Genomic DNA, 27,848 nt, shown 5'->3' on the forward strand with positions numbered 1-27,848 from the left:
GGTTTCTGGACCTGACATGTCTCATCTTCAACTCCACTTTACAGATAAAGAAAACCAAGGCAGTGGAGCTAATTCTCCTGAGGACCCCTGGCGGCTGAGGACAGAAATGCCCCTACCCTCAAGCAGTCAGACACCAGCGGGGACCTCACCAGGCTCCGCAAGACGGGAGCATGTGCTCGAACCCAGCACAGGTGTAGCCCTGACACACGCATGTGAGTGTTCACACACACATACACACACCCCCGGCTTCAGAGGACCCAGGAGACTTCAAAAGGCTCCCTCAGCCCTGTGAGCCCTCTTAGCCTCTGCCCCCGTGGCCCTGCATCCCAGGTCATCAGCCAGCCCTGGTTAATGATAACCCTGGTGTTTATGCAGCACCGAGGAGGAGGGACAGGCGAGCAAGGGGCAATAGGGACGGGTACCTGGCCCACTGCTGGCCAGCCCAGCTTCCCTCTCTCCTTCCTTCCCTTGACACTTTCTAGCTGTGTGATATTGGGCAAATGACTTAACCTCTCTGTGGCTATAATAATATTCGTGTCAGAGGGAAGTTGGGATAACCATGTAGAACAACGAGAAAAAGCCGGGCACATGGTAAGTGATCAACAGAAACATAGTCAGCTGTTGTTATGGTTGCCAATGTCACTTCTTCTCATCTTCAAGTGGAGCGAGAGCCCAGCTGGGCTGGCACACTGTGTGTGGGCGCAGGCCTGCCCTTGTCCCCCGTGTGTCCCTGGCGCCAAGCTCTTTACCTGCACTTTCCAAGTCCCAGTCGTGAGGGCTAGCATATTTGCTTTTCAGCAAAGGAAACCGAGCGCAGGACCAAGACGGAGCCAGAGCTTCTCCCCAAGCCTGCACCACGGTGGGCGCCCACCTGGAGCTGAGCCCTGGAGGGTGAGTGGCCTCCGTCTCTGAGTCCTCTCCTCATGTAGGAAGTGGGTGTCCTGAAGGTTCCCACTTGACAGATGGGAGAAATGAGGAGCCGGGAGGTGAGCTGACTGGCCCCGAGGCCACTGTGTGACCGTAGGCTGGTGCTGTCGAGGCCCCTGTCCTTCAACAAGGCTGCTGGGTGCGCCCCCAGGGGCAAGAGAGGAAGTCTGTCCCTCCGTCACCAGGGTGAGTCTCTTGCCTGGTCCTAGGCCAGGCCGCGGTACAGACTGCGGTCAGGCTTGGAGCCTGGCACCATGACACTGATCTCTCACCCTCCCTGTTGGTCAGTCTTCCTGTCTGTAAAGTGGGGATAGCAAACCTGCCCACCTCGAAGGGTTACGGGGAGAGCTGAGTCAAATCATGGAAGGAACGGCACATAGTAAGTGCTCAGTGAACACCCTTGCTGTGTCCCCTTAGGCAGCAAGTATCGTTTATGAATCTTTATCAGTGGACAGACTCTATCCACATCACTAAAAGCTTAGTCCAAATTAACAACAGTCTGTTATCCACATACCCAGGAATTTGGATCTCTGAAGACAGAATCCAACATGGAGCTAGCTGCCAGCTGGGCTGGACTCCTGGTCCGGCCTCTGACTCGGACACCCAGAGCTCAGGTTGCTTGAGCGCTGTCCTCAGTTCCTCTAGCTGTGCACTAACCCCAGAGGGCTGGGGCCAGATGAAAGTAGTAGATGAACTCTTAGGTTGAGGTTAGTTGCAGAGTAAGTGTTAAAAGGAGATGGCATTGTCCTCGTTATGTCCATGGGTCAAGTCTCTGCCTGGAATGGTGGTGGGTATCTAAAGGGTTAATTGGGGGGGAGGCAGGGAGGTCTTGGGTTTGGGATAAGGCAACTGTCCTACCAAGTGTGGCCACCAGAGGGCGCAGCTGGACCTGAGCTGCCTCTGGGCGTCAGTGACAGGGACCACCACGCCCTCCTGGGGCCAGAAGGGGGCTGGCTGGGAGTGGCCAGGACCTCCCCCAGCTCTCAGGAGTGGCCTGTCCTCCACTCCCCCTCCAGTCTGGCGGGTCATTCAGTCCCACCCGGGTGACATCCTCCTCACAGTCCCTGGGTGAGGTTGAGTGGGGGATTCTGGGGAGGGGGCTGGCTGGGAGTGGCCAGGGCAGCTCCATCCTTGGTGGCCCCACCCCCTCCCAAAGGCCTTTCAGTCCCTTCCCCAGGCCGCTCTTCCTATGGCCTCTGACCCCCTCCTTCTCTCTACCCTGCTCAGCACGTCCCTTCCCCAAACCTTCAGGGAGAAGCAGGGAGCAGGCAGAGGGACAATAGGCCACCAGAAAGACAGGGCCCTGCAGAGACAGACAGACACACACACAAAGACATAAGGAGGGACGGAAGTGGGCAATGGACTGATACAGACAAAGACAGGGAGAGGCAGAGAGAGTCACAGAAAGTCAGAGACCGCAGGACCCAGGGAGAAGGGCCAGCCGAGGGACCGAGGACGAGGTCAGAGTGCGGAGCCCAGCAGGCAGCTGCAGGGGCCTCTGGCAGAGGAGATGTAGTGGCCTGGGCCAGGCTGGCCACCAGACAAGTGGTGCCTCGGCCGGGGGCAGGGGGCATGGGACGCTCGGGCCTCCTGCTGCTGCTGCTGCTGCTGCTGCTGGCTGGGCCCGGGGTGGGGGTGGCCTGGAGGCCCCCAAAGGGCAAGTGTCCTCCACGCTGCTCCTGCTCCAAAGACAGCGCCCTGTGCGAGGGCTCCCAGGACCTGCCAGAGAGCTTCTCCCCGACGCTGCTGTCACTGTGAGTGTCGGGCCCTCGTGGGCCTCAAGGTGGGCGCCGGATCCTGGGCCTCCAGGGGCCGGGGGGGTAGGCGGGGCCCACCTGATCCTGGGCAGCAGAGGCTGTCGGGATGCCTGCCCAGGGGCTGATGGGGCAGGAGGTGTATGGGGACCTGGAAGGAGGGATGGCCAGGGACTGGGCTGAGCGCTTGCCAGGACCCTCACCGCCCAAAGGGGAAGCACACCCGGGGTCAGGTGCAGGCCAAGGCGCGGGACAGCGGTGGGCTCTGGGTTGGGGACCAGAGCGTCGGAGTGGTTTTCTCCTCACCGCCACTGCCACGTCCCCAGCTCACTCGTGAGGACTGGAGTCACCCAGCTGAAGGCCGGCAGCTTCCTGAGGGTGCCGTCCCTGCACCTGCTGTGAGTGGGCCCAGCCGAGCGGCAGGGAGGGAGTGGGCGTCTTGCACGTGCGTGTGGGGTGTGGGCACATGTGGCCACGGGGGTGTCCATGCACAGGAGAGGGTGTGTGCGCACCCGTGTGTCCCTGTCAAAGTCCCTCTGTCCCTGCACGTAGTCACCCACGTGCATGTGAGTGTTCCTGTGCCTGATGGGGCTGATGGAGGGGGATAAGACCACAATGTCAGAGAGGGGTCCTCGTCATAGAGGGGTCCTGATCCCCGGCAACCGCCTTCTCGCCCCCTGCAGCCTCTTCACGTCCAACTCCTTCTCTGTGATCGAGGATGACGCATTTGCAGGGTTGTCCCACCTGCAGTACCTGTGAGTGAGGCCGGGCTGGGGGCAGGTGGGCTGGGAGGAGGAGCAGGGGCTTCTAATGGCGCCCAGAGTCGGAGGCGGTAGGGACTGTGGGTCTGCAGAGGAGGTGTCTGGACAAGGGCCCTCAGACCTGCTCCTGGGGCCGTGTGAGGACTCCAGATCAGCTGTGTCGTCTCAGGCTGCTCTCTGTGCACCCAGATAGCCAGGCTCCGTTTCTGGCCCCTCCTGACTCGAGGGCACTCGGGAGGATGCCAGTGGGAGGAAATAAGTGAGCAGGAAACAGCTCCGAGTAAGGAGTTGGCGACAACGTGATGGCCGTACTGATTGGTGATGGCAGTGGTGAAGGGAGGGATGCCGTTGCTGTCACCAGTGGAAGTGGTGGCCTTGTCACTGACGACGGAGTGTCAGTGCTGTTGACAAAACACGGCAAACCTCGTGGCGATGGTTCTGTTAGTGGAACTGATGATCAAAGCCTGCGGGGCGGTGCTAGAGACGGTCACCAGGCCCATGGCCACTGGTCAGTACGCACTGATGTTGGTATCAGTGGTGGCTTGGAGCAGGACGCTGGCGTCAGTGTCCATGACAGTGTTGTTGGTACTGGGGTTTTCACCGATGACACAGGTGTCGTCACGTATACAAGCTGTGACAGTGATGGCACTGGCGGTGCGTGACCAGAGTGTTGGGGATAATGGCGATGCTGGTGCTGATGCTGGATCATGGAGGCGGCGTTGGTGAGGGTGGTGGCAGGATGTGGGGTGTTGGTCGTGAAGCCTGGTTGCTGGTGAGGTTCATCGGTGTCCTCTGCCTGGGGTTCCATGATGGACGTTGTGTGGCAATATTGGTGGCCTGTGTGGTGCTGGGGACGATGGCAGTTATTGGTGGTAGGGTAGGTGATGGTGATGGTGTCATGGGTGTTGAGATGCAGGCACTGGTACTGGTCATAAGGGATGATAGTGGGACCAGTGCTGATGTCGGTGACCATGGCGACAGCGTCCATGGTGAGGCTGGCTCCGGTGACCGTGGATCAGGTCCTCAGGGGGGGACAGGTTTCTGGGGAGGCTTTCCCTGGGACTGCCCGAGATGCTGGGGAGAATGCGGCACCCGCGTGGCCTCTGAGTCCCCTGCCCCGTGGGCCTCCCCTCACCCTGCCTCCCCTCCACAGCTTCATTGAGGACAATGAGATCGGCTCCATCTCCAAGAACGCGCTCCGCGGACTCCGCTCGCTCACACACCTGTGCGTGCCCGTCCCGCCTCCTCCACAGCACCCCCTCCCCGGCACCCCCCTCCACGGGAACCCCCTCCTCCGCGGCACCCCACCCTCCTCTACGGCACCCCCCTCCATGGCACCCCTCCTCCTCCATGGCACCCCTCCTCCTCCATGGCACCCCGCTCCTCCAAGGCATCCCCACCTCGACACCCCCACCCCCACACAGCGCCTCCTGGCAGCTGCGGATGGCTCCTTCTTCTGTCCCCTCCAGAAGCCTGGCCAACAATCACCTCGAGGTCCTGCCCAGATTCCTGTTCCGGGGCCTGGAAACCCTGACTCATGTGTGAGGCTCCGGGGTGTGTGTGGGGGGAGGGCTGGGGGGCGGGGCCTGGCGCTGTGGAGGCGGGGCTGGGTTGGCAAGGGTTGCCATGGTTCTGACGTATTTTCCATGCCATCTGGGGACCCCAGGGGAGGGGACAGGGTACGTGGCCTCCGAGGGTCGCAGCCCCTTCCTGGCCTCTTGCACCAGGGACCTCCGTGGGAACCCGTTCCAGTGCGACTGCCGCATCCTTTGGCTGCTTCAGTGGATGCCGACCGTGAACGCCAGCGTGGGGACGGGGACCTGTGCAGGCCCCGCTGCCCTGACTCACATGCAGCTCCGCCACCTCGACCCAAAGACCTTCAAGTGCAGAGCCATAGGTGGGGGCTTTCCCAGTGGGGAGGGAGGGACTGCAGGGTTCCCAAGAGAAGGCAGGAGACGGGGGAATGGCTGCCGGCCTGAGGAGCTGACCTCTCTCCCTGCCCTGCCATTTCCTGGCTGCGAGACCCCGAGCACATGGCATCACCACCCTGAGCCTCAGTCTTCTCGTCTGTAGAATGGGGATAATAAACAGTGACATAGGATTGCTGCGAGGATTCCATGATATGTCTCCACCTACCCAGCACTGGACCCAAGGCCTGGGGCAGGAGCTCTCAAATGATCACTCTCATCGTCCTTAATATAAAGTCACTTACTTGTAAAACACTTTCTTTCTTTTTTTCTTTCTTTCTTTCTTTTTTTGGTGGTGGTGCTGGGGCTTGAACCCAGGGCCTGTCATGCGAGGCAAGCGCTCTACCACCTGAGCTATACCCCAGCCCAACATTTTCTTTCTATTGTGCTAAAAACTTCATATGCCACATCCCCTCACTTCTGTTTCCTTTTGCTTTTCCATAAATACATTTTGGTGACTCTGTGGGTACTGGCCAAGGCAGAAAGCACGGCAGGGACAAGACAGCCCGGGTCTTGGCTTCCCAGAGCCCACGCCCAGCCCCACACAGTGACCGCCCAGAATGATCAGGGCCAGGGCGGGCAGTCGGAGGCAGAGGGGCCTGGGGTGGGATGGGGGAGCACAGTCAGAGAAACAAGGCCAGGACCGAGGCCATGGGAACTGAGGGAGTCCAGAGCCAGGGCCGGGGTCACACAGAGCTGAGCGGAAGCCACATTATCCTGGCACCCCCCAGGAGCACTCTCCCTGGAAGGGCTTCCTCAAGGAGTGGACATTTGAAGTGTCCTGACACAGATACTATTAATATAACAACAGTGATCATAACATTATCTACTGTGAGACATGTTTGTGGTGAGTGGGACTCACAGAGAAAGGGGGCTGAGCTCAGCGATTATTATTATTTTTTTTGAAGGGGAAGGGGGTGCCTCGGATGCAACCCAGGGCTTCCCACCTGCTAGGCAAGCGCTGTACCACTGAGCCCCACCCCCAGCCCATCGTTCACTCTTGATTCAGTTATTCGACGAATACTTGGTGAGATCCACCAAAGTATGGCGCAAACAAACAGATGACACATTCTGATCACACAGGGAGTCGTGAGGGAGGAGCTCTTTCTGTCTTACAGAGTGGAGTCAGAGAAGCCTTCTCTGAAGATGGACACTAGATCTGAATTTAGCTACTGGAAAAGGAGAGGGAAGGGCACTGCGTGGAGAGGGGACAGCATAAATGGTGGCCCCGAGGCAGCCTAGAGCTGTTTGAGGATCAAAAGACCAGTGTGGCTCGGGTGGTGCCTGAAGGGAGAGACTAGAGACGAGGTCAAAGCTGGCAGGGGCCCCACCATGGAGGACTTTGAAAGGCACAGAGAGCACGATCAGGGGGTAGCCATGGAGGATGTGGCCCAGGCATGGACATGATTTGATGGGCATTTTTATAGGAACCCTCTTTGGCTGGGCATCACTGCTTCCACTTTGGCACCTGGGATCTGGACGTGTAGGGTGACGTAGTATATGCTGGAGTCACAGCATGGCACCCACTAACGACCAGTACCTTGCTAGGCCAGATACCATTAAAGCTAAGTGGTTGTAACAAAAAGCCCGAAATACCACGAATTGAAGAGGTGAGCGGAGGTGAGCGGAGGTGAGCTGCCCAGATGGGTGCAGCAGCTCCTGGGTGCTGTCCTTGTTTCCATGGTTGAACTCAGGTTTGACGCTTCCATGTGCTAGCTCACGAGAAGGAGGGGAATGAGGTTTGCGCCCACAAGTGAAGCATGCATCACGCTTCTGCTCCTGTCCATCGGGACTTGGTCCTGACATGACCACACCTAACCTCCAGGGAGAGTGCTCCTGGGGGGTGCCAGGATAATGTGGCTTCCAGCTGGGCAGCCCGCAGGCTGCCTGGACCATTGAACCTCCATTGCTTCATCTCTAGGAATCGTAACAGAGTGTACCTCACTGGAATGTCGTAAAGGCCAGTGAGTGACTAAGTAGCCATTTCCGAGGGATCATTTGATGAGGCCACTGAGCTTAGAAAATCAGGACGCAGCCCGAGTTAACCCTGCCATAGATAAGAGGACTCCACTCTCCATGTCCCTGTGGGTGAACGCCATGAATGGGGCCCTCCTTTCAGAGCTGTGCAAATCAAGGCTCAGCAATGAGGACCCTGGGGTCCCCGGGCCTACCTGACTCTCTCCTGCCGCCCCCAGAGCTGTCCTGGTTCCAGATGGTGGGGGAGTCGGCGCTGGGCGTGGAGTCCTTCTCCTACCAGGGGGAGCCCCACATCATCCTGGCCCAGCCCTTCGCTGGCCGCTGCCTGATCCTCTCCTGGGACTATGGCCTGCAGCGCTTCCGGACGGAGGATGAGCTGCCGGGTGAGTGCTTGCCCTGTCCCTGTCCCCCGACTACCCGGCCCTCTGTCCCTGGACCTGACAGCCTGCTTGCTCCCCCTCAGCGCCCTCCGTGGTGTCCTGCAAGCCCCTGGTGCTGGGCCCGCGCCTCTTCGTGCTGGCTGCCCGACTGTGGGGAGGATCCCAGCTGTGGGCACGGCCGGGCCCCGACCTGCGCCTGGCCCCGATGCAGGCACTGGCCCCCCGGCGGCTGCTGAGGCCCAATGACGCGGAGCTGCTCTGGCTGGACGGGCAGCCCTGCTTCGTGGTGGCCGATGCCTCCAAAGCGGGCAGCACCACACTGCTGTGTCGGGACGGGCCCGGCTTCTACCCACGCCAGAGCCTGCACGCCTGGCACCGGGACACGGACGCCGAGGCCCTGGAGCTAGACGGCCGGCCCCACCTGCTGCTGGCCTCGGCCTCACAGAGGCCGGTGCTCTTCCACTGGTTCGGTGGCCGCTTCGAGAGGCGCACGGACATTCCAGAGGCTGAGGATGTCTATGCCACACGTCACTTCCAGGCTGGGGGGGATGTGTTCCTGTGCCTGACACGATACATCGGGGACTCTATGGTGAGGCTGAGCCCAGTGCGGGGGGGGTGGGGGGTGGGGGGGCTATAAACTGATCTGGCCTCACATGCTGGCCTTTGAACTCTGTCCCAACGGTGACTGCAAGACTGTGGCCCCCTCAAGGCTATCTGTGTCCAAATCACTCCCCAAGATTGTGATTCTACCCCCTAAATTTGGCTCTGCATCTTGGAACCCTTCAGGACTGACTTTAGCCCCAGCCCCTGTCCCCCGCATCCTGACAAGGCTCCTTTGAGCCTGATGTAGATGTGGGTCCTGCCCTTCCTCTCTAGCATTGTCTTTCCAGAGCAAGGGTCTCTGGTGGGGAACAAACTGGAAACGAGGTCAGGAACTAGGGCCCAGGAAGGAGGCTGGAGAGGGTGGAGGCTCGGCCAAGGTGCGTTAACAGGAGTGGACAGCATATACAGCTATTGTAGCTAAAACTCACAGGTAGCCTTGCTGATCCGTGCAGTGTGGGGCGGAGGGAAAGCGCAGGGTCAGCTCACAGCTCACAACTCTGACTTAGCAGCTCGAGCAGCTGGGCGCACACTGATAGGATTAAGCAGCTGTGGGAATTTGAGGACCTACGGGCCTGTTTCCAAGCGTTCCAAGTTCTCTAGACCCTCAGGATGACAGGAAGACCTGCCCCTCCCAAGGCCCCAGGCCCTAACTGGCCACCTTCTCTCCAGGTCATGCGCTGGGACGGCTCCATGTTTCGCCTGCTGCACCAGCTCCCTTCCCGGGGCGCCCACGTCTTCCAGCCTCTGCTCATTGCCAGGGACCAACTGGCCATCCTAGGCAGCGACTTTGCCTTCAGCCAGGTGCTTCGCTTTGATCCCGACAAGGGGCTCCTGGAGCCACTGCAGGAGCTGGGGCCTCCTGCTTTGGTGGCCCCCCGCGCCTTTGCCCACGTCACCTTAGCGGGCAGACGCTTCCTATTCGCGGCTTGCTTCAAGGGCCCCACGCAGATCTACCAGCATCATGAGCTGGACCTGAGTGCCTGAGACTGGGCAGGACTCTAGACATGGCCGAGGGCTGGCGTGGGGAGCCTTGGGCATCTGGATGACCCGTTAGCTGGCCTTCCGGCCCCACTTGGGGTAATGAACAAACCTGTGAGATGCTGACCACAGGCCAAGTTCATCAGCTCCAGGTCCAAGCCCTAGCCCACCTCTTGGAGGAACTGCCACTGGGAGACATGGAAGTCCCATCCTGAACTGCCCTCCCAGTTGGAAGCAATATCTGGCGGGAGAGAGATGCCCCGCTCTTGGTGACTTGGAAGCTCGGGCTGGGGCACTGCTTGGAGCCCAAACACAGAAGTCAAGGGGGGATGCGCAGAGTCCCGAGAGGTCTGGAAGTTCTCCCTCAACGACTCCCACCCAATCTGCTCCAAAGACAGAATTCCTTTCCCTTCCAATTTCAATCCTGCCAATCGCTTTCATGGAGTCCTGCCCGGCCCCGTGACGTCACAGTTGCTGGGCAGTTTTTCCTGCCAGATCCGTTCCTTCTCTCAGCTGCTTAGGCGCACGACTGCTACCAGTGGCGGTGACCTCGCGTTTCGTTCCTCTTGCGCGTGCGCGCGCAGGCGGGGGCGGTGTGGGGAGGGGGAGAAGTTGGGATTGGAGAGGTGCACTTGAAGTGCGGGTACCCCTCCCCGAAGGGCGACAGGGGAAAGGACAGAAGGTACGAGTTCAATAAATGCGTTGGGCACTAACTACCCTGCCCGTTGTTGTGGTGTCATTGGGAGAGGGGGTCTTGTGAATGGCATGGGGGCTGGGGGTGACCCTAGAGTCCCGTCATGGCCAGGGGGAAGGCATTTTGGCTCTTCACGGGGTCTCTAAGGAGAGTGGGCTCATGGAATGTTCAAGAGATAGAAGGGCATGATCAGAGGGCAGGTCACTAGTTTACTGCGGTCTCTATTTAGAGGTCATGTCCCAGGGCATTGTAGGAGATATTTTTGGATGTTTTGAAGGGTTTGGGGCATTTTGTGGGAACATTTAGGTTGGATACTGGGGAGACTCCTGGGAGTTTAAGGCTCAGAGAAGATTCTCACATCGTGTGGCCATTAGATACTATTAAGGGTGTTATAGGGAATCATTTAAAGGTCTCATTGGGACATTTGGAAAGTTCTCCAGTGAGGAGACCCTAGGGGTCTTACTGTTACAATCATAAAATTGAGCACTCCCTGGTGGTGGGATAATTCCTTATCCTTGTTTTCCTGGGATGGTCCCAGTGTTCACCTGAGCGCCCAGCATCCAGGGGTTAGGGCTCTCTTGCATCACAAAGTGTCCCCCATTAACACGGGAACATCTTAAAGTGCACACAAGGCTCCCACGGCCTGGAGGTAGAGAGCAGGCCCCGTGCCCTCTAGCAGGCTATGAGAAAGAGCAGAGGACAGGCTTTCCCAGCTAAGATCCACCCACCAGCTGCCTGCCAACCCGCAGCCACCTCCCCCAGGCCCCGCCCCGCCCTCTCCAGGCCCCGCCCTCTCCAGGCCCCGCCCTCTCCAGGCCCCGCCCCGCCCTCTCCAGGCCCCGCCCTCTCCAGGCCCCGCCCTCGTCCAGGCACACACGGTGAGTCTGCAGGCTGCCCGGGCGGCAGGCCGGACGGTTTTGTATTAAAACATTGAACAAAGGGCTCAAAGAGCTCCCTCCCGTGAGCCGTGAGGCGAGGCCCCAGCAAGGCAGCCTGGGGAGGGGCGGGAGGATGTTACCCTGGAGTTCAGGCTCCTGTGGACAGCCAGGACTTGGGGACAAAGACAGGCCCTCGTGTTCCTTCAGCTGGTCCAACCTCAGCAGTTGTGGGCAGAGCCTAGGAGAGGGGGTGGGATTAGCCTGGAGGGGTGGATGGAGTTCTTTGTCCCCGGGGTACATGTGTGTGCACAGCCCCTCCTTGACCCCTGTTCCCCCCAGTCCACGCAGATCCTGTCTTACCTGGAGTGATGAGAGGTGGGGCATCCCCTGGCCGGTGACTAGGGGGGAAAAAAGGTGGTGAGATTCACGTCCACCCCTGTTTGTCTTCTCCCTCAGGTGAGAGGAGTCTCTGCTCAGCCAGACCTGGCTTCCTGGCTATTTTCCAGGAACTAAAGCATTTCAGAATTTGGGACCCTTTGGGGAATTATTAGCTATGAACCATGAACCTTAGAGATAGGCATGGCAGAACCCTGAGTGTTATCCTCTTGGGGGAGACTTGAGAGGCGCTTTCCCCCTGAAGAGTGTTTATTCTGCAAGAGGCGAGCAGGCAGGAACCGCCTTACCTGGGCTTCGGGCTGAATCTGCATTTGCATTTTCCACCTGTTGGGAGAGTGAGCAGTCAAGGGAGGGGACTCCAGGCTTCGCCCCGCCCACTGCCCCGTCAGCCCCTGCGCTCACTCATGAGGACAATGATGCCGATGGCGCACAGGACCCCTGCACAGATGAGTCCTCCGACCCGAAGGCTGTACCAATCTGGGAGAAAATCAGAGGAGACCTCAAGGCCAACCCGGGTCCTTTCTATCCATCGCCCCATCCACTTAACAAATAGGTACTGATCACCCACCATGTGCAGGGCACTGGGGATAGAGAACAGAACAGAACCCAAGCCTGATGGTGCACACCTTCTAGTTTACACCCAGGCAAACAAGATATTTCTTGTCAGGACAGGTGGAGATAAAACGATCTGAAGGAAAATAGCCAGGGCTGGGAACTGTGAGTCAGAGGGCAGCTGTTTTAGAGACAGTGGTTAGGGAAGGGCTCTTTGAGGAGGCCACAACTGAGCAGCCATCTGCAGGAGGTGAAGAAAAGAGCGTGTGGACATATGATAGGAAGTCTCCAGGCAGGGGGATCCACAGGTGCAAAGGTCCTGTGGCTGGCAGTTCTGTGTCTGAGGACCAGCAGGAGGCCAATGTGGCTGGAGCAGGAATGAGGGACAGTGGAGGAGGTGAGGGCAGAAGGACAAGGGGGAGCAGAACAGTGGAACCTGGTGGGGGAATGCTGAGGTGGGGGAATGCCGAGGTGGGTAGAGTCCCTCACTTCTTCCAGGAAGTCTTTCATGTAAGCCCTTCTCCTAACAGTTGGTTTGAACCTAATGGCTTCTTGTGGTCTGCCCTCGCTTTCTGAGTGTATCTAACTACCTTGCTGGATGAGAATCTTCCCCCAGGTCATGCTGCCGCCTCTTGTTCCTGTGACCCACATCTGACCCTCCACCCACCCTGTGTGGGGACTTGGACAAAAAAATAGCATGGGGGGTTGGGAGGAGACCAAGAAGCCAGGCACCAGCTCTCACCATAGTAGAAAGGACTGTTTTTATCTGCAAGGAAAGAAAAAAAAAAGAACATGAATCAAGGACAGCAGCAGTTCGCAGGGGTCCCAGGGGTGGATGGGGGACCTCTGACTCACCTTCCGGGTCGTTGGCGTCCAGTGCAGGCAGACCTGGTGGGGACCAGAGGGAAGGAGGGAGATGGTGATGTGTGGAAGGTCCAGGGGGCCTTGGGAGAGGGTCCCTGGGGCACAGGGAGTCCCAACCCAGTCTCACTGCCTTGGCGTCCCATCATGGACACATGGACTCGCTCACTCACCCCCACACCTCTGAGTCACACCAGCCACTTGTCACCTGAAATAGGTTCTACTTTGGGCCACCGTTCAGTTGCCTGTTTCCAGACACATGGCTAATCCACACCTCCTGCAGAGGTGGGGGGACTTTTCTTATCAAGGCCCGGTTCCCCCCAAGCCAGCCATATCCATCACCTCCCTTCCTGATTCTGCCACATCCCCCCCCCCCCCACACACACACCTGGGCTGGCATCTGCTCACCATCCCCTGCAAAGTGACTCTCTATTACCGACTTAAATACACTCGAATGCGACTTTCCATGCCTACCCTGAACGGAATGCCAGCCCTGCCCAAAGCCACAGAGAAAGAAAAATGCAAAAGAAAGCAAAGGACCAGGATTAAATTCTGTTCCAAGCAGCCGGCTGTCCCAGCTCTGGACCTCAAACTCGCTGCTGAAGGGAGATGAATTATTTTTAATCATACTTGAAGCACACGCCCCGTGCATGCTGTACCGCGCACGGTTCTAAGTGCTTTTCAAATATTAACTCACTTCATCCTTGAAATGACTCCGCCAACGGGTGCTCTTAACTCTCCTCATTTTGACAGATGGGGAGACTGAGGCGCGGAGTGTTCTGGTCATTTCTCCTGCTCGGCTCAGCTGCCAGCAGCCTCTTGGAATAGTTTAGGGGTGCCTTAGCGACACAGCCTGAGGCCCTGTCTCCTCAGAAGGTTGACAGTTGACAGGGGAATGGGGAAGACGGTGGCTTTCTAGTTGTGTGAGCTGCTGCTAAGAGAGGCCTTGACCTTCCTTGTGTGTCCCTTGAAATCATGAATATGACCCTACGTCCCTAACAGTGACCAGCTCCCCAGGGGAGGTAGAAAAATGCAGACCCGCATAGACCCACAGGCTTGGCACCACCTGGCTGGGGTCCAGGGGAAAAGACAACTCGGGGGCCCAGGACTCACCTGCCAGGAGGACGAGCAGCCTGAGAGCCACCTCTCGCATGTCGAGAACGGACCTACAGGAGGCCAGGAAGCAGGCGCGGTGTTAGCAGGGCCACCAGGATGCCCATCCCGTGCCTCTGGCTCCTAGCGCCCTCCTCCCGGCCTTCCGCCCAGAGAAGCCTGGCCCTGAGACTGGCCGGGCTGAGACAGGAAGGAGGCCCAAAGTCAAGTGGGGGTGGGGACGGTCTCAGGCCCGATGAGGAAACAGCTCCTCAACCCACCGGGCAGGGACTGAAGGCCCTCAGTGAGTCACTCTGGCAACCGAGCAAGGGAGCCCAGCCTGCTCTCTCTCCACCTTCCAGGTGGGGAAACTGAGGCTCTGAGAGGTGACCGCTGGTGCCCCAGGTCACTTGGCCAGGAAGCAGGATTGCAACCAGGCCTGGCTCCCTGGTGGCTGTTCCTAACTCCGGGCTGTCAGGGCCTCGGGGTGTTTGGGAAAGCGGGTGTCAGGAGCCAGGTGGCAGCAGGCCCGGGTGCTGGGGAGTGTCTCCCATAGACAGCGCGGAGCCTGCCCGGCTCTGCTCAGACTTTGCAGGCCTCAGACGGGGGCTGAGCTTCCCCTCAGGCTGCAGGGCAGGGTGGAGGGGGGAGAGAAGCCAGGCTGGGGCAGGGGGCTGGGGAGGACAGACTGGGCTGGCACTGGGGCAGCCCAGCTCCACCTTCTGTCCCACGGTACCCTGCCCGCCTCGGCCCCCACTTAGTCCTGTCCTCGACCCCCGTCCTCCCCAGCCTTGGCCTCCTGGCCCTTCCCAGCCCTGCTCCCTGGCCCCTACCTTCCTCCCCGTCCCTGGCAGCGGGCCCCTCTTCCCCAGGCAGGCCTGCCCAGCACCTGGGACACTTTCCCTCCTTCCCTGGCCCAGTGTCAAACTTGTGCCCACCGTGGGTACCTGCAGTAAGCCCCGCCCACTTTACCACCCCCGAGAGTGTCATGGGAATCCTGATGGCAGGAGCAGAACCCTCCCACCACCACCCTGCGCTGGACACTGCCCAGAGACCTCGCTGTGCTCTCAGCCCCCAGCAACCCCTGAGGCCAACCGTCATCTCACTGATGACAGCATACATGCTCAGAGAGCACGTGCTCCGCGGCTGGGGGTGCAGGTCTGTCCTGCATGTTCACAGGCTCTTCCATCTCCCTCTCCACCTCCCTGGCCTGGGAATGTCGCACGCAGCTCCCCTGTGGCGCAGGCTCACAGTCATTTTAGCGGGAGCATTCATTGCTTGCCGGAAGAGAGACTGTAGCTTTGGGGAGCGCTATTCAGACATCTAGACCCCAGAAAGCATCTGCGGGGAGCTGGAGTGGCAGGACTTCAGACGGCTGGGGAGCCAATCTGCGTGTTGTCTAACGCTGCCTCACGAGGTTCTGTCACTCCTTGATGACACAAACACTGGCAATAATAGCTGGTGCTTGCTGAGCGCCTGCCCCACGTGGCGCGGTCCTCGGCTCTTGATATGGTTCATTTAGATCACCTTCACAGCTTGACGGAGCTGGCACCATCATGATCCCACGCTGCTGTCACAAACCCTGTCACCCCTGAGAATTCCACTTGATACCATATGCTTCGCATCCTGGGACTGCTGGGGCTCTCCTCTTCCTCTCACCCCGGACCTCTCTCCAAGCACCCCCTGGCCTGCCAGGCTCCACGGTCCCCCCCTACCCATGAAATCACCCTGCACCCAAGACTGGGGAGGGGGAGCTGACGGATCCTTCAGCTGCACCCTCCCGGCCATGGGGGTCCCACACCAGCTGGAGGGCTGTATCTGCCACCTGCCCGCTGTTGTCCCCTCTGTTCTTCCGAGCTGATGGCCAACAACCACAACTTCAGGGGTGTGCAGAAAGACCCCTCCTCTCCGTGTCCCTGAAGTCTAACTCACTCCCTGTTTTCCGGCATCCCCTGGTGGCATCCTCTCCTTTTCCTGGAGGCCTGTAGATCCGCACGCCTCCCGCCATGCCCTGAAATACCCCCCATCTACTTAACTACCCTGGCCACCCCGACACCCCAATCCTGACACTTCTGTTCCGCTCAGACGTCCCCAGGTCCCACAGACCCCGCCAGTCTTTCCAGACCCCACCTACAGGTCTCACCCTGCCCCAGCTGCCTGGCTCAGTCCCTGCGAGGAGAATGAAGGGGGACGGTCACAGGAAGGGAGGGGGCTTCCTCCAATCTCTGGCCATCAGAAAAGGACCTGGGAGGGGGAGGGTCCTCAGGGGTCCTGGCCGGAGAGGGCCCTGGTGCTCACCTGGTGCTGGCTCCTCTGGCAGAGCTGAGGTTCCGGGAGAAAGCCAGTTGCCAGTGGAGTCCTAGTTCTGCCTCTATCTGCAGCTGCCACGCCCTGAGCAAACCTGGGCAGGTAGAGAACCAGCCGGTCTCCCTAAGGCTGGGGGCTCCCCCACCCCACTCCTGCTCTTAAAGAGACAGCTCCACGCCCTCCCCTGTCACGGCCACAGGTCACCAAGGGTTCAGCAGCCTCAGGTGAGGTGCAGGGAGAGCAGGATGGGCTGGGAACTTGGTCCCTTGAATCAGGGGTGGGACTTTCTCTAATCTCCTGAAACCAGAAAGAGATCTTGGAGGGGGAAGGTTCTGGGGTCTCTGATGGCAGAGCCCCTGTCTGGCAAGGCTGGGGAGAGAGGTGACCCATCCACCTAGCAACCCAACTTCTTTGGCTTGGATGGTGTGTTTTGCTTGGGGGAGGGATTACTGGTCACTATGGGGGGTTTAAAGTCCCTTCCAGGCCACATGTCTTTGTTGACACCATTTGAGGGTCAGTAGAAAATGCTGATATGACCAAGGTCATGATGTGAAGGAGACACTGGAACACCAAATAAGGGTGCCCGGACCAGGCCACCACCCCCAGCCTGCCCTGGGAGACTAGGCTCCCTGGCCCTTGCTCCTCCCAAGGTGCTGAGAGCAAGGTTCCTGGGTCCACAGCCCAGTGCTAGGTGGGGGGCTGCCTCCCACTCCAGAAGGTCCCCTGCCCTGTGCAAGGCCCTGTCCTTCTCTCTCTGGTCACCCCGCCTCACAGCATTCCTTCCAGCTGGGGTCTGTAGAGGCCCCCACATGGTCCCTGTTGGGGGTGCCCCCTCCCCCTAATTCCGCCTTCTTAGACAGAGGGACTTTTGTCTGGGGGCTGGAGAGAGAACAAGGCACCATTGAGCGGCTGGCAGAGGATTGGGGTCACGGGGAGGGGCAGGGCCAGGAAAGGGTGGCTCTGCACTGGCCACCAGCTGGACTCCAGGCGACCCCCAACACCCCCGTGGGGGAGGGGAGGAGGCGGCAGGCCCCAGGCCAGGGAGCGGGTGTTCTTGGGAGTGTGCAAAGCAGGGCAGGAAAAGGGTATTTGGGGTCGACTCAGGGAAGTGGGGGCAGGGAGAGGAACCCCGCTTCTCATCAGGGAGGGGCAAGCCTTGCCGTTCCAGATACAAGCCTTCTGTTAGGATTTTCCCTCCAGCAGTTTCTCAATTCCGGGCCCCAGACTAAACCAAGCTCCCGCCACCCCCGTGAGGGAGGGGCCCTCCGCACAGGAGGGAGGGACAGTCAGGGCGCAGCTCAAAACAGAGGAGTGCGGGGAGATAGAAGCAGAGGAACAAGGACAGGGGCAGGACAGGGGTGGTGGCGGGAGGATCTGAGTCCAGCTAAGGGAGGCTTTGTGTCCAGTGAGAGAGCGTCTCTTCCCTGGACGTCGAGGCTGGACCTCCTGGAGGCTGGACCTCCTTGAGAAAACCCCTTGGTGGGCTTGGGAGCAAGGTGGTGACGCCCTCTGCTGGGAAGTGTAGGAACTGCAGGCATCAGAGAGTGGCGGCAAGTGGGTGGGGACCGGAAGGGCGCTCCGCTCTGTCCTTCATCTCTACCGTCTGCGGGCTCAGATGCTAGAGGCCAGGCAAGAATCCCGAAGGAGTGAAGCAGAACAGGTGTGAAACCGTAAAGCACCATGGCCACTGGGCAAACTGGAGACCCCTGTCATATCCAAAAATGTCGGAGCAAGTCCCAGTGGATGGAGGAATATCTCTCAGGGATCTTGCTAAGGGAAAAAGCTAGTACAGGGAAACTGCAGAGTGTGCCATCATTGTAAGGAGAAAACCGTTTGCATGCATACACTTGTAAGGCATCTTTGGAAATCTGCCCCCATGGCTTTTCCGGGGAGGGGACATGGGAGGCAGGAGGACATCATGGAAGAGACTCCTCATCATATGCTCCTTGTACCTTTAGAATTTTATGTTTGGAAATGTGCATCTCAAAAAAAAAAAAAAAGGTTAATTAAAACCATTAGAAGATTGCATCCACAGTTCCAGCCAATGACCCAATGACCACCGTATTTTCCATAGATGTCAGAAATTTGGCCAGGTTCGGGGTTGTGCATCTGTAATCCCAGTGACTCAGGAAGCTGAGGCAGAAGATCACAAGTTTGAGACCAATCTCAGCAACTTAGCAAGGCCCTAAGCAACTGAGTGAGACCCTGTCTCTAAATAAAATAAAATTAAAAAAAAAAAAGAAGGGCTGAGGATATGGTTCGGTGGTTAAGCTCCCCTGGTTCAATCCCTGGTACAAAAGAGGAAGGAAGGAAGGGAGGGAGGGAGGGAAGGAGGGAATCAATTTGTATCTTGTGGGTGAATTCTCAATATTAAAAGTGAGTTAAGATTTATGTTAAATTATGAAGTTCATTCAAGACACAGTTAAGAGCAGGTTTCAGTCTGGGGGACCCTACCCATCAGCGACTTCTGTCAAGCTCATATTCTGAATCTTTCGTTGCCGTGGCCTTAGGTTCTGTTGTGTGTGTGTTTATAGGGCTTTTTGCTCAACTTAGGCCAATCGTAAAATTCTTCCTAGGCTGGGCCTGAACATGCCACAGCCACGTGGGCATTGGGCCAGAGCTGGGATTGTGGCCAGGAGGATGCTGAGACCCTGTGTACACAGACATCCGGGTCCCTGGCAAAGCCCATGGGGAGTGGAGTTAGGTGTGGTCATTTCCCTCCTGTCGGGGTTGGGTCTCTTTGGGAGAGAGTCTTCCGGGCTCATTTGACTTCAGACATATTTAATGAGCACACAGACATCCCTGAGCATCTGTGCCTAACAAGCCAGAAGCCCCTTGGGTACCAGAATGCACAGATGCTCAAGTTCCTAAATATAAAATCCAGTAGTATTTGCACAGAACCCATGAGATTCTTCCCACATGCTTTAAATCATCTCTAGATTCCTTACAATATCTAATACAATGGAAATGCTATGTGAATGGTGGTTGTACTGTTTTGTTTAGGGAATAAATGACCAGAAAAAAAGTCTGTACCTGTTCGATACAAATGCAATTTTTTTCCTGAACACTTTCACTCTGTGGTTGGTTGAATCCGTGGATGTAGCACGGCAGACACGAACGGCTGACTGTACATATAACATATTTTATATATGGATGTATATTATGTAGATAACAAAAGGACTTCAAGTGTTTCCCTTTCCATTTTGCTTTTGAAATCATTTGGTTCCCGAAGGACCTATGGAGACTCTGCTAGCTTATAATTACTCAGAATCCTGGAAATTCTTGCAAATGAGAAAAAAACAAATCTTCATGGAGTTTGCGAACATTGCAAAGTTTTCGGGGACCAGAGACTAAAGCAGAGAATCAAAGTCATCCGGTGTAGGCAGTCATGGATTTCAAAATTTTACTAATTTTCATTCAATAATTTGGTGGGTCCTTGTTTAGGGCCGATTGCTTGTGTGGGCTCTTGGTCCTGGAGGGGCCAGCCTCAGGGGTGGAGCCAGAGATGCCCCCACCCAGGACAGGCAGGGGCTGAGAGGCCCAGTGATACTCCAAGTTCCCACTTCCTGGGCCGGAAGGGGACACAGAGACAGATGGACAGGCGAATGTGGCTTGTCAGGCTCTACGCAGCTGACCCCTGTGGCCTCAGGAGTCAGCACCTCTGGGAGAAGAGTTGGAGCCGCAGGTGGCTCTGTCCTGCCACCTGAGGCTGGTGTGGTGATGGCTACTCCAGCCTGGCTTCTGTAAGCCATGCACGAGTTGTCCCATGAGGTGACCAAGCATCTATGGACCTCCTTGAGACCCCCCCACCCCCATGTTGCACAGAGAACAGAACCTGACAAAACAAGTTAGAAATGTAAATTTTTATGATGAAAATCTCTGGATTTTTAAATACTGGTAGCTGACTTGGAATTTTCTTAACACTTTGTAGGACAAACGAAATGTGTCCTCTGGTCGGAAAAGGCCCTGGGGCCACTGCTCTGAGCTCCCCAGCTGAAGGGGTAGGCCAACTGGGGAGAGGCTCAGCGTCCCCCTCCCCCATTGTCATTCATCCTGCTCCAGACACCTCGGCCTCCCTGCGAGTGAGTTCTAGAACATTCCACAGAATGTCTGTGGTGTCTCCACCCCAGAGATTGGCGGCTTTGGCTCCCTCTGCCGGGGATTCCCCCTGGGGTCTGCTTGGTTCATTGCTTCACTTCTTCAATTCCAGGCACCGATGCCACCTTCTCCTGCTGCCTGCTCTGACCACCCTACGTACAGCCCCCGCCTCCACCGGGCCCCATAACTGAATCCAGTTATCAGGCTTCTTTTAACTCGCAAGTTGTTGTGGTTTGACTGTGTCCCCCGAAGTTCATGGAGTTGGGATTTATTCCCGGAGGCAGCTGTGCTGAGGGAGGAGAATCTTAAGAGCTGATGAGGTCATGAGAGATGGATGCGTTCCACCATTATGGGAGTGGGTGAGTTATTGTGAGAACCGGTTATTCTAAAAGCAAGGCTGTACCCCTGTTCACTTTTTCTCACCCTCTCCTGCCCTTCCACCTTCTGCCATGGGATGATGCAGCAAGAAGCCCTCACCAGATGCCGGTACCATGCTCTTGGACTTCCCAGCCTCCAGAACTGTAGGCGGAATCCATTTCTGTTCATTATAAATTATAAACATTCCCATTTGGAGGCAGTAGTTGAAGGGTCAGGTCTGTCTCCCTAGTGACCCTGGCCCCATCTTTTCTTAGTTTGAGATTTCACAAGAGAGGGTAAGGAAGAAGGGTCGTTCTGGCCCCAGGACTGCGCCTGTCATCTCCAATCTTAATCCCATCTGCACCTGGATGGCCGCCATGACAGATCCAGCCTCGGGGAGGCATCTGGGGGTGGTTTGCACAGCAAAGACTCCCAGGGGCTGGTGTCCTGCGTCCAGGAAGAGAGGGTATATCTGCCCACTTGAGGTGAGATGGTACCACTGAGGACATGCCTGCTCATGTTTTATGATTCCCTTCTGAAAAAAATCTCTGTTTGTCAACTGACTATAAGAAAAAATTATATATATATATATATATATATATATATATATATATATATATTTTTTTTTTTTTTTTTTTTTTTTTTTTGTACCAGGGATTGAACTCGGGCACTCGACCACTGAGCCACATCCCCAGCCCTATTTTGTATTTTATTTAGAGACTCAAGGTCTCACTGAGTGGCTTAGCACCTTGCCATTGCCGAGGCTGGCTTTGAACTTGAGATCCTCCTGTCTCAGCCTCCCAGGCTGCCTGGATTACAGGTGTGCACCACTGTGCCTGGCTGAATCTCTTGTAAGGCCAGGCAAGTGGGCAGGAAAAGATTTCTGAGATAGAAGAATCTAGAAACCAACAAGCAAACAAAACTAAACACCTTATACATAAATAGAAATAAAGCCAAGGAGGCAAGATATGGAGAATTGGTGAATCTATGAAGGCTCTCTAAATTCGTTATATGGCTTATGTAACTTTTCTGTAGTCAAAAATATTCAAACTCAGCATTGAGAAAAAAAATCAATAAAAATATAAAGTAATAAAACCACAAGATAAAAAATAATTCTGAGAGAATGGAGGGAAAAGGAAATTTAGAATCTGGTACCTAAAAGTTAAACAGAATTTAATTGAATGTAAGAAATTACGCATTTACGCATGTTATCACCTACCAAATATTACACACGGGTTGTTTTCCTTGTGGATAAAAAAGTCTGTTGTGTTGTGTCCGCGCCTCCCCAACATAATGTCTTATTTCCTCCTGGATCAATTCACAGGCCGTGACCCCTCAGTGCCCGGGTCCACCCCTTCCTCGCTGGGGGTGACAACCCCGCTCTGGGCTGCCCAGCATTGTTCTCCCGGGGTCCCTGAGGCTCCGAGGCCTGAGCAAGTCAGAAGGGCAGGAAAAGGTTTCTGCGCGCTCAGGCTGAGGCTGGCAGGCTCCCTGGCTGCAGAGGCCGGGCGTGAGGCTGCAGTTCCGGGAGCTGCCTGGCACCCTCCGCCAGGGGAGGCGCTGGCTCCTGGGCCACTGGCATCCTGGGGGCTTCCAGCTCAGCGGCCCCTGTCCCCTGGTGCTGCCTTGGCGTGCAGGTGCTGCACCCAGAGAGCCAGGAGCCCTACCGCGCCCTTAGAGACCCTTCCTAGATTCGCCCATTCTTAATATTTTGGGGGTGCCAACTGGGACACCAGATCCTGGCACACGCGCTATTCTCCCTGCAGAGGAGACTGTGGCCCTTAAGGCTCTGTCACTTGGGGGCAGATCACACCCTTCAGGAGAGGTCAGAGCGAGGGATTCCCACCCAGGATCCCTGTGCGGTGGTGGTGGGGGGGTGATAAAGGGACAACGAGGGTCCCTGGAACTGTCAGGGTCCCCAGAACAGACCGCAAGGTTCAAAGAGCCGATAAGACCTCCGAGAGGATTTCCAGAACAGCCCCTGCCTCCACCCGGACCAGCCGCCACCCCCTCCTCCCTGCCCCCTGCTCCTCCTGTTCCCAGGGAGCCCTCCCAGGTGGGAGCCCCGCCCTGGCTGCACCTCGCTCCCAGTGAAGGCAAAAGCCCTGGGCACAGCAGTGACTTCCCAGCGCTCTCCGACCTGGTCACCTGCTGCCCTCCTCCCCTCACTCACCGGCTTGCTGGTGGGGGGGGGGGCGCTGCACGGCCACCTGCTCCGCCCTTCACGCCGCCCACCCAGCTCCTGGCCCTCGCTGTCCACACCCCCCCAGTTCATAGCTCCCGGGTGTGCACGGGGTCGCTCATCTCCTCCTGGCTTTGCTCAATTGTCCCCTTCTCAGTGAGGCAACCCTCGGCCACGAAACTTAGGACCATTTTTCTCCCCGGAATCCCAGCGCCTGCTCTCATTCTCGCCTTTTTAAATTTATTTTTTAAATAAAATTTTAAATTTTTTTAAAAATTTATACATGGGTTTTCAATGTATTTTTTCTGTAGCACTAATAAACGGACTAATAAACATGCACTGCTTGTGTTATTGTCTCTCCCTCTGGAGTGTAGCTCTTTGCAGAAAGGACCTGTGCCATCCCACACCCTGCTATTTCCCCAGCATCAGAGCATAGGGCTTGGCGCATAGTAGGTGCTCAGAAAACGTTTACTGAGCGAATTGGTGAAAAGCCATACTTGTATCCCAGGCCCCATAATACACGACTCAGACTCCCCATCCTCCTTAAGTCTAGCACAGGTTTGGGAGCACACAGTAGGCCCACAGGTGGAGAGGAAAGGAACTCAGAGCCAGACAACCTGAGTACACAGGCTCCCTTTGGTATTTTCTCACTGTGTGATCTCAAAAAAAAAAAAGCCCGGCTCCCTTTGTGGGCCTCGGTTTCCCCGTCTGCACAATTGAGATAATAATAGCAGTCCCCCTGCAGAGCTGCCCTTTGGATTCAATGGGATTGTTGTGTGGGAGGCTGACAGTGTGACTAATTCCGAAAGCTGGTGCCCTTCCTGGAAGCGGGTGGAGTGGGAGGGGTGCGGCTGTGTGTTTTCCAACAGCCAACAAAGGAAGGCTTGTAGGCAGGGGCCCTCGGGCGTGGAAAACACAGCCACCCCGTGGGTCCAGACAAAAGTGTCAGGTCTCCGAGGGAAGGTTTACCAGGGCCTTTATGTTCTGTGAAGACTGTTACAACAAGCAGGACTGGTTTGGGGACAGAGGACACCATACAGGGCCCCATTTTGCCCACTGGCACAGGGCCTCTGAGTGTTGGTGGGGGATCTCTACCACCTGCAGCTCCTGAGAATAGACTGGGACAGGCTTAAGGTGACCTCTGGGCCACAGAGATTGGTTCAGGGGAGTCCCATGAAAGTGAAATATAAGAATCTTGTTCAACACTTGGTTTCAGAAAAGATTTAGATTTTGGACAGTGAAGATGATACCTTTGAGGCCTGGTAATTCTACAGTTGTTTTTCCACCATATGAAAAGCCATCCTACAGCCAAAGCTACTACTATAAAAGACCACCATCCAGTAAAAAAGAGTCTGAGAAATCAAGTTAATAATACCTTGATCAAACCATACCTGATCTCATAATCCTTCTGGAACTTTTAGTTATGTAATCTAAAAGTTTAACTTAGTTTAAATGAGATTTTCTGTTACTTGTAACCAAAACAATTAAGACTGTATATAGATGGATTTTGTGGACCTAGAATCACTGCGTTTTCACTAGGATAGGTCATGATTTTTACTTAGTTTGAGCAGATGCTTTGTTGTTGTTGTTATTGTTGTTGTTAGTACCAGGGATTGAACTCAGGGGCACTCACCCACTAAGCCACATCCCCAGCCCTTTTTTGTATTTTACTTAGAAACAGGGTCTCAGTGAGTTGCTTAATGCCTCACTTTGCTGAGGCTGGCTTTGAATTTGTGATCCTCCTGCCTCAGCCTCCGGAGCCCCTGGGATTACAGACATATGCCACCGTGCCTGGCCAGATGCTTTTTTTCTTTTGGCTTAAATCAGGTTGGGAGTCTCTAGATGTTGGTGGGTGCTCACTCAGCCAGGCCAGGCTCTCTGGGCACCGACAACCTGGGTCCTGTGGACTTGGATAGATGTCCTTGAGATGAGTGCAGTGGGGCTGCTGGACCAGTTCCCCTTCCCAAATTCCTACCTGGGAAAGCCAGTGAGCTGGGGAGCCCCAGGGCTTGGCCCAAACAGGGGAGAGGTGCCTGGGAACGTAACTGTCCTCTGTTGAAGGTGGCAATAAGCAAGTGCCCCTTGCCTGGAGGTGCCAGGGGAGAGCGGAGGCCCCGAGATGCCCTGAGGGGTCCCGCAGCTCCGTCCAGGGCTCACGGAGAAGGGCAGCATGGGCAGCGTGGCGGAGCCTGCCTGGCAGATTTTCTCACTGTGCCCCCCCGGACCCAGGCCTCCCCGGCCAGGGGCACCTGCTGCCCATGGAGCAGCCGCACGGGACGGAGGACAGGCAGCCGGTCCCGCCAGGTACCAAGCCCACGGGCAGCCCTGCAGGCACGGCGTCGGGCAGCAGGCTGGGCGCAGGAGCTGGGGCAGGAGGAGCCGCCAAGCCCAGGTGACTGTGGGGAATGCGGGCAGCTCTGGAGGGAGGAGGACGGGGCACGTAGGTGGGCAGCGCTACTATTCCAGGACGTTTCCCCCCAGAGGGAGGACGAGGGGGGGGGGTTGAGAGGGCCCGGGCAGGCCTTGGGGCCAGGGGAAGGGCCATCAGGGAGGAAGCGTGGTGATGTGGCGGTGGCAGCCGTGGTGCTGGTGATGATATTGGTGATGATGTTAGCGGTGTGGTGGTGATGTTCATGGGGGTGGTGGTTGGTGGCATTAGTGATGATGGTGGTGGTGATGGTGATGGTGGCGATGACTTTGGCAGTGGTGTTGATAGTGGTGATGCTGTTGATGGTGTTGGTGGTGATGATGGTGATGACATTGTTGGTGGTAGTGATGACGTTGGTGGTGTTGTGATGACGTTGGTGGTGGTGGTGATGACGTTGGTGATGGTGGTGATGATGATATCAGTGGTGGTGGTGATAGTGGTGGGGATAGAGATGGTGAGGTGGTGACAGTAATGACAGTGGCGGTGTGGTGATGCTGCTGGTGGTGGTGGCAATGGAGTTAATAATGGGTGTGAGATAACATTGCTTGAGCACCAACTGCATGCCAGGCTCTGCTGTATATCCTGCTAGGTATTCTCTCTTTAATTCTCAGTACTTTCTTCCTGAATTCCCTGAGTCAGCTAGAAACTGCAAACGATCGATCGTTATCATCTCATCAACCGAAAGAACTACCTGCACCTGAGCAGTCACCGGGCACCTGCTTTTCATATGCCACATGAACAAGCCTTTCACTCCCTTTCCTTTACAGATGAGGAAATGAAGACCCAGAGAGGTCAGGTGACTCGCCCGAAGTCACCGAGCCAAGAAGTGATGGGCTGGGCTTAAGAACAAGCCTGTGGGCTCCCTGAGGCTCCATTCCCCCTTGGCACAGTGCCAACCCCATGAGCAGGACACAGTCCCACGTCGCTGCCCACCCCTGGCCCACTCCACCCCTCTGCCTGCCTGGTCCCCCTGCCATGTGGGCTCCTGAGCCCTTACAGAGCAGTGAGAAAGTGCCCGGCGGGTGTGGGACTCGCACCCCTCGGGCTCCTGAAGTATAAGAAGGCATCGGTGGAAGCACGACTCTGCTGCTCGGCTGAAACGCTCAACCGCATCCCAAAGACTGCGGGAGGCACAGTTTCCCACTAACCCTGGGAGGCCTTGCACAAGCTACTGAGCCTGCCTGTGCCTCAGTTTCCTCATCTGTAAAACAAGAATACTAACAGCACTCCTCTGGGCAGGAGGACATGGGACTGAATGACGCCCCTGGCACAGTCACTTAGCACCCACACGGTGCCCGTGAGCCTCCTCACTTTCCCATCCCTAACCCACCCTGGCTGGGATGGTGGCTATGAGCAGAAGTGACATGGGGGACTTTGAAGGTGAGGAATTGGAGAGCTGAGGTGCCCATGTTGCTAGGGTGGCATCACAGGGTGGAAGTGAACTTGACGGGTGCCCAGGAGAATACTGTGAGATCCGCAGATGAGAAAAACACACCCCTGGCCACGCACAGCCGAGTTGTTACTGCAGCACAACCCAGCCTATCCTGACTGCTTCAACAGTGCTCAGTCGTTATTGTTGAAGGGTTTGAAGTTAAGGTGGGATTTTCTGAGGGACAGTTAGCCAGCAGGGTGTACGGTGACTTCACTTGGGTGTCCTTGACCTAGGAGGACAACCGGAGGTGGCTTTGGGCCAGCTGGTGCCATCAGGCTGGGAAGGACCCTCCCCCAGGAACACCCGCTCACCGCAGGCCACAGGAGGTCTCCAGGGCTGCACGGAGAGGTCATAGGGTGCACCAAGTGTCCCTCCATCCCCTGGTGGCACGGGGGTAGTGGGTGCAGTTCTCCATGGGCACCGAGGCTCCAGATCTCCACCGCAGGCCCTGTGGGGCCCTTCATGGCACCCAGCCATTCACAGAAGGCTGGTACAGGGCTGCCTCGTCCAGTGGGCACAGAGGGGCTAGGCCCATGGGCACAGAGCGCCACGTGCGTCAGAGACACCCAGGTCATCTTGAGGATCCATGCTAAAGTCCCCACCCAGGCCACAGAGGGCGTTCAGGTAGCTGTCAGGCACAGTCACCCTAGGGCCTGGGGTTCAGGCTCCTCTGCCCCCCTGAGCACCGGGTCTTACCCCAAGCCCTCTCCCCCTCCCCACCCCCAGGGGGGCAGCTGGAACCTTCAGCTTGCTGAGGCCACATAGTGAGCCACACCCACCCTGCCCCTCACCCCACCCCTGGGCCCTTGAGAACTGTTCCTGAGTCTGACCGTTTCTCCCCTCCTCTATTTCCTCCCTGATTCTGACCACTGCCACTTCCTGCCCCAACCACCCCATCGGCCTCCTCTCCAGCCTTCCTGCTCCCCAGTCACCAAGAGTGTCCCCTTCAGGAAGCCAGAGGGCTCTTGGTAACACCCAAGTCAGACCGCACGCCCCCTCAGCCCGAGTCTCTCCAAATCTCACCTCTTTCTAGGTAAAAGCTCCAATCTTTTTTTTTTTTTTTTTTTTTTTAATCCTGGGGATGGAACTCAGGGGCACTCGACCCCTGAGCCACATCCCAGCCCTTTTTTTGTATTTTATTTAGAGACAGGGTCTCACTGAGTTGCTTAGCGCCTTGCTAAGTTGCTGAGGCTGGCTTTGAACACCATCCTCCTGCCTCAGCCT

The 27,848-nt window shown here is 56.8% G+C and overlaps 2 protein-coding genes across 2 annotated transcripts; one reads left to right on the top strand and one right to left on the bottom strand.

The window, feature by feature from the left end:
* Window positions 1-428: 428 nt before the first annotated feature.
* On the top strand, window positions 429-20,081 carry Lgi4 (leucine rich repeat LGI family member 4). Its single transcript, XM_026391274.2, has 12 exons — window positions 429-591; window positions 799-891; window positions 963-2,681; window positions 3,008-3,079; window positions 3,365-3,436; window positions 4,596-4,667; window positions 4,912-4,983; window positions 5,170-5,339; window positions 7,605-7,769; window positions 7,850-8,355; window positions 9,039-10,029; window positions 20,059-20,081. Exons 3-11 carry the CDS (start codon window positions 2,500-2,502, stop codon window positions 9,351-9,353), a joined length of 1,626 nt encoding a protein of 541 aa, XP_026247059.1. The 5' UTR covers window positions 429-591; window positions 799-891; window positions 963-2,499; the 3' UTR covers window positions 9,354-10,029; window positions 20,059-20,081.
* Window positions 10,925-13,983, bottom strand: Fxyd3 (FXYD domain containing ion transport regulator 3). The gene is made up of 7 exons (XM_026391275.2): window positions 13,842-13,983; window positions 12,723-12,755; window positions 12,610-12,633; window positions 11,718-11,792; window positions 11,603-11,639; window positions 11,280-11,317; window positions 10,925-11,157 (listed from the first exon to the last, which is right to left on the bottom strand). The coding sequence occupies exons 1-7, from the start codon at window positions 13,879-13,881 to the stop codon at window positions 11,138-11,140; spliced, it is 267 nt and encodes an 88-aa protein (XP_026247060.1). The 5' UTR covers window positions 13,882-13,983; the 3' UTR covers window positions 10,925-11,137.
* Window positions 20,082-27,848: the final 7,767 nt, after the last annotated feature.

Source organism: Urocitellus parryii, chromosome 15 (assembly GCF_045843805.1).
Source record: "Urocitellus parryii isolate mUroPar1 chromosome 15, mUroPar1.hap1, whole genome shotgun sequence".
Classification (NCBI taxonomy): Eukaryota; Metazoa; Chordata; class Mammalia; order Rodentia; family Sciuridae; genus Urocitellus; species Urocitellus parryii.